The sequence below is a fragment of the Vespa mandarinia genome, chromosome 11 (assembly GCF_050613455.1).
Source record: "Vespa mandarinia isolate Hongniang chromosome 11, ASM5061345v1, whole genome shotgun sequence".
Classification (NCBI taxonomy): domain Eukaryota; kingdom Metazoa; phylum Arthropoda; class Insecta; order Hymenoptera; family Vespidae; genus Vespa; species Vespa mandarinia.
The window spans coordinates 5,973,748-5,981,555 of record NC_140820.1 but is presented as its reverse complement, the minus strand read 5'-3'; the positions used below and the strand labels follow the sequence as shown (position 1 = coordinate 5,981,555).

The window sequence follows — 7,808 nt, the reverse complement described above, 5'->3', positions numbered from 1 at the left end:
ATAATCTACAAGGAAAGATTTAAGAGTAAAGCAATAAATCGGTTAGATTTTATTTCAAATATTATTTTTGAAATTGAATGTGAGTGGATGAACGAAAAAAAAGTACCTGGTTATGTAAAGGAAAATACATTTGGTTTAGTAAAGTTGCCACGACGTAACTTACGACAATGCGTAGTCTGCAGTACCAAAAATGTAATAAAAAGATCACATTTAATTTGTGTGCAATGTAAAAAAGGAATTCATTCAATATGTTTTGATAAACACGGATGTTACAAATTATAAGTATTACTCTTTATTTAAATTGTTTGTTCATAACACAAAAATATTTTTAATTTGTAATTCGTTATTTTATGAAATACATTTGTATTATTACATATGCGTACTGTAAGTTTATAAATATTTCAAGTTTTCTACGATAAAAATTATTGAGAAGATAACAATGAAATAAAAAATGTTTTATTTTGTAATGTATTATTGCACTATTACTATAGTATTATACCTATTGTAAAATGTATTTTACGATAAGTACAACACTATAATGTATTTATTTAAAAGAAGGAGCTGTGTGATATACTTGTATCAGTAAATCTGAGCGCGCGACTTCGACAGTCAGTGATACACCGTCAGTTGTCCACAATGCTCCAAATGTGCTGGTTTTTCTCGACATAAAATCTGAACAGCGCGATCGCGCTACTTGGGACTCAAACGGTTAATAATGGCGTGCTTATCGAAGTATCTGTGATAGATACGATATCGGTACGCATTTGTTTCATAATAAAGAATAATAAATATAATTAACACATATGATAATTAGTTTATAAATTTACGAATTTAAAGAAATCACAGTGGTTAAAAAAATATTTGTATACTTAGTTTTTTGGCAATAATTTTCTACAAACGAATTATGTATTGCCAAAAATTATTCTTATTAATATAATACTGTCTACAGATATAATGTACTAATTAAAAAATACTTTATGATGTATTAAACAAAATTTATATAAGAAACACGAAAATTTGAAAGTCAATAAAATATTCATACACATTATTCTTCTGGTAAATCGTCGTAATAAACGCATATGTCGTCGTAATACCGACCAAAACATAAAAAAATACTTTTTGACATAGAGATCATAAAGAATATAGTCTTTTCACGGTGGCAGTATTTCGTTAAAGTTCATAAAGAAAGCACGACAATGAAAAAAAAAGAAACATCCGTATCTGTACGCCATTACGTTATTTTTCTTCGGAAACATGAAGAAAGATATCGAAAAGATGGGAAAACTTAAAATTTATCTTTTGTAACAGTGCAGTACATTGTTTCAAAATATAAAAATAGTAGAACAACCGAAAATATATTACGATCAGGTCGACCGAAAATATTATCATTTAGAAAGCGTCGGAGTGTTATTCGAGAAATTTTTAAAATTCCTTTTACAAGTTCTAGAACATTATTTTGTGTTCTTATTCTTCCCATATTCTCGCGTATAAATCAATGATGAACCCACCCCTTCGCCGATACATCGGATTCATTCGATTGCAGACGAATCTATTCCTCGATGATTCCTGGAATAGAAGAAGAGAAAGAGATGAGATAGAAAAAAGAGTCAGAGAAAGAAAAGAAAAGGAAGCCGAAAAATGCGTCGAAATCGAGCTCGATTTTTCCCTACTGAAAGAAATCCGAGGATTCACACTGAACAACCCTTCTTAAAGGTTCCCACCCTAGAGCTCTACACAATGCTGAGATAGCAGCCCGCACAAAGGATCATACTCATGGGTCCAACCCACTCAAAATTTATAAATAATAATTAATAAAAATAAATGAGAATAAATAAGAATAACATCGAAAATAAGTACGATAAAAAAGTTTTCTTTACGTTTTTCTAAGAAATTATTTTAGAATTCTATTATATTTAATCATTTATCTGAAATATTAATATAAATATTTAATATAAAATACGAACAATATAAAATGTAAGTACTTTAACGTTTAGATAAAATTAGAAAGAAAAGATTTTGGAAAAGTATTGAAATATGCAGCCATTCGCTCAGTAATACTTTTATCCTATAAGATTTGGATATATCGCAAATACTATCGATCCAGGTCTCATCAATATGAGATTACTGCATCTGGATATCTACAAGTAGACGAGTAGTCTACTCTAAAATCCGCGTTCCTGTGGTGATATGAATTTAGCAAGAATTCAACTCGTAATTAAATATCAGTAAAATAATTTTTTTTTTAATTATTTCTTTCGGAGTTGGCAATTTATGTTTGTCAAAAGATAAAATTGAATTTATTTTATATTGATCGTGTCTTACGATTTTTATAATGTTGCTAAGAATTTCTTATTGTTTAAATATTAGTTAGTTATACTTCATGTATCTCGGTCATCGTTTAAATGTTAGTAAAATAATTTTATTTTTTAATTTTTAATTTTTTATTTTTTAATTTAATTTTTTAAAATGAGATCTTGGCAGACTTACTTGTGTACTCATTTTAGCTTCCTATGCACATTAGTTCAATGCAATTTTAGTGATCTCCACAATTGTCATATCTTATACATTTCATAGATATATGATTTTAATATAGAATTCGATTTTATTAGAATAAAATTATGAATTTAATTGAACTTTTTTATTTGAGTTATTTTCGAAGTTTCTAGTGAACTTTTGAAAATAACTCGATAACCTACAGTTACCCCCTTGAGCCACGATTTGTGGAAACCTATATATAGTCTTATCTTTGTTTCATACCCTAACCTAATCGATTATTTAAAAATTCTATTTACTAAGATTCTAAATGTTAAGATATGATAGAAAATCGTATTATATCAAAAAAGTATAAACCTTATCTTTTTAGATAGGAACTGATTACTACCTTTTCGAGGGATACTTTTTCAACAGAGCAGGAAAAATTAATTGCTAAAAATTTTGATCTACAAATTCTTTAACTTATCATCTAGGACTACGAAATATGATTCTACAAATCTCTTTGTTTTTTCAGCAAATACTCTACTCCCTTTTTCTCTTTCAAAAACAATAACTTTATTGAGACTATTCTATTATCAATTCAAATTAATTAAATATTTAATTAATAGTGATTTAAAAATATAAAGTAAACTTTTGGACGCTCTTTCTTACAAGCGAGTATTTTAATTATTATAAGAAAATCATGCATCAATTTCGCTTATAATCCAAAGCGAATATCTATTGTGAATGTCTTCTTGCTCATTTTTTATTAGAACTCATGAATATCCATTTTTTACTATTTCCGCGCGAGGAAAGTATTTAAAAATGCATTAAAATATTCAAAATTTGAAATAATTATAAACGCGTTTGAACAAAAGGTCCTATCTTCATTTAATAAATAAATCAACAAATAAGAAAAACATTCACGAGTAAATCTCCGAAGAAATTTACTCGTGGTCACTCAATGTTCTTTTATTAATAATTACAACCAATCATTCGTGCCGATTCGGATTTTTCATCCTTGATATGATTGAGTAATTAGAGGGACTTAAAAACTTGTAACCATCAAAGTTGATCAAAAGTTTGATTTCGTTGACGTTACACGTACGCAATAAATTTAATGCAAAAGAAAATTATTTTAAGTTTTTCGCGCGTTACCGTCTTTTTAATGATTAAGTGAATGTAGTCACTTATATTAATTTTTTGTTCTCCGCATACACTATATATTGTTTAAATAATTATAAAATTACTTAAAAGATTAATTTCTAAATTTTCACGTTTAGAAAGAGAGAATGTCGATGTGCACTCGTCGACATTTAATCGATAAAAGAAAATTAACTCGATAATCGTCAAAGTTAATAAACATATATATGTATATGTCGATATTACACAAGACCAATAACCCCGAGATAAAAATTTGTAAATATTGGAATTTTAGATTAAAATTATTCTAAGTTCCTCGCATGTTACAATCTTTGTGATATTGAACACAAATTTCATTATTTTTACCATAAAATCATCTATCCAAAGAGTGATTAAGTAATCTTCTCCATGCAAATTCATTTTTTTTGCGTTTGAAATGGTTTAAAAAATCTGAGCATCATCTATTTATGCACACAACAAGCAGATAATCACTATTTCACGGAACATATCTCATTCAACGTGATATGGAAATCAGTAGTGGGGATCGAGCTTCTTTTCTTTTGCCGCAAATTTCGAGAGGCGCCACATACAAAACTTTTTCTTCGCGAAAAATGTCGAAAACAGTATTTATTCCAATAATGACAAGCAGCCGTAATTCTTGATCAATTTTGAAAAGATCTCACTTTAAAGAAAAAGACTTAATCTAAGATTCTGATTTCTCTAATTTTTGAAAAAGCTTTTTATTTGTGCATAAACTATTCTCGAAGAGATATCATTTTTAATACGATTTTTTTCAAGGAAAGTAAAGCTTCTTTAACGATTCGAAAAAGTGAGATCCTAAATTAAACCTTCGTTTTTAAAATAAGATTTTGCTCATCAAAATCGATTAAGAATTACGCCTGTTCTCATTATTGGAATAAACCATTATAAAACCAGGGGTGATGGACAGTCTTAAAGAGATATTGTGAATGCGAATATTAGTAATGTATTTCATTGAGTTTAACCAATGAAAATCGTGTATATGATGTGACAGGTATCACTGCTTTATCATTGGTTGGATGTTGTTTTTCCACAAAGCGTTATCAGAATGTCATTTTGTGCATGTAAATCCATGTGATTACGAATTGGGGTGGATAAACTAGCTAAGATGTGTGTATATACATTTATGTTTCATTATTATAAAATTGATAATTTAGGAAATCTCATTCCTTGATATATTTTGAATTTATAATTTAAATCTCCATCTTTCGGATATAATAAAATGGTATGTTGATGTAATCATGCAGAATGTCACGTATTATGTATTGTTTACTTATTACAGCTTTGCTAATATGGACATTATAAAGAAGTGCACATCTTATGATTTATGTTAAATTTTCTTACGTGTATAGTGTAACTGTTCTTTTTATATCTTTATATGAAGTATATATATATATTTTTTTTTGAGAGAAACGTAGAGGTTATGTATTATCCTATTTAAGTGTCAAAGTAAGTACTATATCATATATTATTAACGTAAAACTTCTTATAGTCACTATATTTTACTTTATTAGTTTAGAATATAATTTTATTAATTATTAATTATTAGTGCATTTTACTCGAAATCATGATAAAAAGTCGTATAATCAGCAATCTTATTATTTATATCATTTATGTTAAAATGTTTTCAGAGTTATCATATATATGTATATATATATATATATATATATATATATATATATATGCAATTTTAAGAAAATCAGTATATAGTAATATATTTATTCCAATTATAATTTGATTATTTATATAAAAAGTAATAAAGAGAGATAAAAAATGCTATGGCTGAATCAGTAGCACAAGTTGTAGAAGAAGAATTGAATGGAGAAACAGAATCAGAAGCCAGCAGTATTTATCAATGTGGTTCAGTGATTTCAACTGTTCCTGATCGTCATGGTTTTCTTGGAGGTTCACAGTATAGTCCTGAAAGGTGATATTGTAAACCAATAAAAATAATAATAGATTTTAGATAATGATATGCATTTTTATAGATTTATATTTATGTGCTTAAATGGATATTATAAATGTTTCAGAAAGGTAACCATACCACCTGATGTTATATTGAGAAGAGAAAGAAAATGGATAAGAATGTTAAATAATTGGAGTCTTTTTATGACTACTAATTATCGAAAAGTCAGAGAAAGATGCAGAAAAGGGATACCACCTTCTGTAAGACTTAGAGCATGGCTTAATCTATGTGGAGGACAATTATTAATGAACGAAAATCCTAATTTATACCAGGAATTAATTAAAAGACCTGGTGATCCAAAATACATAGAAGATATTAAAAAAGATTTACATCGACAATTTCCTCATCATGAAATGTTTGTTGAAAATGCACCTGGACAACAAGAGCTCTTTCAAGTATTGAAAGCATATTCTATTTTGAATGCAAAAGTTGGTTATTGTCAAGCTCAAGCACCTATTGCAGCTTTTTTATTGATGCATATGCCAGCAGTACAAGCATTTTGGTGTCTTGTTGCTATATGTGACAAATATCTTGTTGGTTATTACAGTCAAGGAATGGAAACATTAATACGCGATGGTGATATACTCTTTGCACTTCTGAAGAGAGTTTCACCCGTTGCTTATAAACATCTAGTCAGTTTGAAAAGTATATAATAAAAAATATTTTAACATTTTTAAAAGCATAATAATTATTTTGTTCAATTTTTACTATTTCAGAAGAAACAAAAGATGGAACCTATTTTATACATGACCGAATGGTTTCTTTGCGTTTACACTCGAACTTTGCCATGGGAAAGCATTCTACGTGTTTGGGATATGTTCCTTTGTGAAGGAGTTAAAATTATTTTTAAGGTAGGATTGGTATTACTCAAAGGATGTTTGGGTAGAACATCACTTACAAAGCAGTGTCCAACAACATATGAAACTCTCCAAGTTTTAAGAAATCCTCCACAGCACATAGTAGAAGAGGAAGCTTTAGTATATCAGGTAAAACAATTTCTTTTATCATTAAAGCAAAACTATATTTTCATAAATCATTAAAATGCATTTATAATATGATAGATTCAAAGGCTAAATTTAAGCGAAGAAGATTTTGAATATGAGCATCAAAGACAAATTCTTAAAAGAAAAAATAAAGATCAAGCATCCCTCTCCAATGCGAATGGAAATGGTTGAGAAACAAAGAATAATTTTGATCCCAAAGTGTGCCTTCCCGATTCTTTTTATATTGTAAAAAATGTACAATTAAACATTTCATATATGTAATGTTTACAAGAGTACCTACATTGTGCAATAAGTATACAAATAATTTAGATGAAACCTTTACTTTAAATATCGCACAGACATATACATTCCCAAACAGATAGAGTGTATTTAGTTACCCTTGTTTTTTTTTTATATTATAGTTTAATCTAAGAAAGCACAATATACATATATAAGATGTTGTAGCATGCATTAATATTATATTTCTATATATATACTATCTTATTGATAGTAATAATATAATAACGTGTAAAAAATAAATCCAAAAAAAAAATGTATTTTTAAATGATATGCAATAATGTCATAAAGTAACAATGTTGCATTTTTAATTTAAGACTGTTTATTACCTTTCACTTGCAATGTAATCAGCGACTTTAGCGATTGAACAAAATATGAGCTAAAAATGCAATATGAAGATATTGTCCCCTCCATGCATCTATTGAATCAGTATAAGGTAGTGTAGTATACCGCTCTTATACGTAATTAAACAATCGAGTTAATGTGTGAAAGAAATTTTTGTATGTAGTACAAATAGTAGCACATCTGATAAAAGCAATTAAAAACTATATGCCAGATTATATTTCTCTGAAGATAAATTGATTGAAAAGTATTAGTTAATTGTGCACATTTTATATTTTTTATTTCTAATTAAACTTATACAAATAGTTAAAGAAAGAAAATCGATGATGAATATCTTAAATTTTGAGATATAATGACGAATATAACTAGAATAGAAAATATAATATTTAATTTGAAAAGCGTAAATAAAAATAAATAAAAAAAAAAAAAAAGAATAAGAGTAACAAAAAAATTAGAATTTTTCAGTGCGTTTTTCTAAGAAATTATTTTAGAATTCTACTATATCTAATCTATTTTACGAGATATAATTAGCAATGTAAAATTTATGATGCTTTAATGTTTAGTTA

At 27.4% G+C, this 7,808-nt stretch overlaps 1 protein-coding gene across 6 annotated transcripts; it reads left to right on the top strand.

Moving 5' to 3' along the window:
• The first annotated feature begins 4,618 nt into the window (after positions 1 to 4,618).
• Positions 4,619 to 7,143, top strand: wkd (TBC1 domain family member whacked). Of its 6 annotated transcripts, none has more exons than XM_035865550.2 (6): positions 4,619 to 4,764; positions 4,937 to 5,103; positions 5,409 to 5,581; positions 5,685 to 6,252; positions 6,337 to 6,606; positions 6,682 to 7,143. In XM_035865550.2, the coding sequence occupies exons 3-6, from the start codon at positions 5,433 to 5,435 to the stop codon at positions 6,793 to 6,795; spliced, it is 1,101 nt and encodes a 366-aa protein (XP_035721443.1). In that variant the 5' UTR covers positions 4,619 to 4,764; positions 4,937 to 5,103; positions 5,409 to 5,432; the 3' UTR covers positions 6,796 to 7,143. The 6 variants fall into 6 exon arrangements, with proteins under 6 accessions (XP_035721443.1, XP_085516428.1, XP_035721442.1 ...); XM_035865549.2 differs by having other exon boundaries at positions 4,684 to 4,879; XM_085660302.1 differs by lacking the exon at positions 4,937 to 5,103 and having other exon boundaries at positions 4,683 to 4,879.
• The last annotated feature ends 665 nt before the right edge of the window (positions 7,144 to 7,808 follow it).

Coding starts and splice junctions, on each gene's coding strand:
- wkd (XM_035865550.2), top strand. CDS start 5,433: ATGGCTGAATCAGTAGCACAAGTTGTAGAAGAAGAATTGAATGGAGAA. Junction 5,582..5,684: donor TCACAGTATAGTCCTGAAAG/GTGATATTGTAA, acceptor TAAATGTTTCAG/AAAGGTAACCATACCACCTG. Junction 6,607..6,681: donor AGGAAGCTTTAGTATATCAG/GTAAAACAATTT, acceptor ATAATATGATAG/ATTCAAAGGCTAAATTTAAG.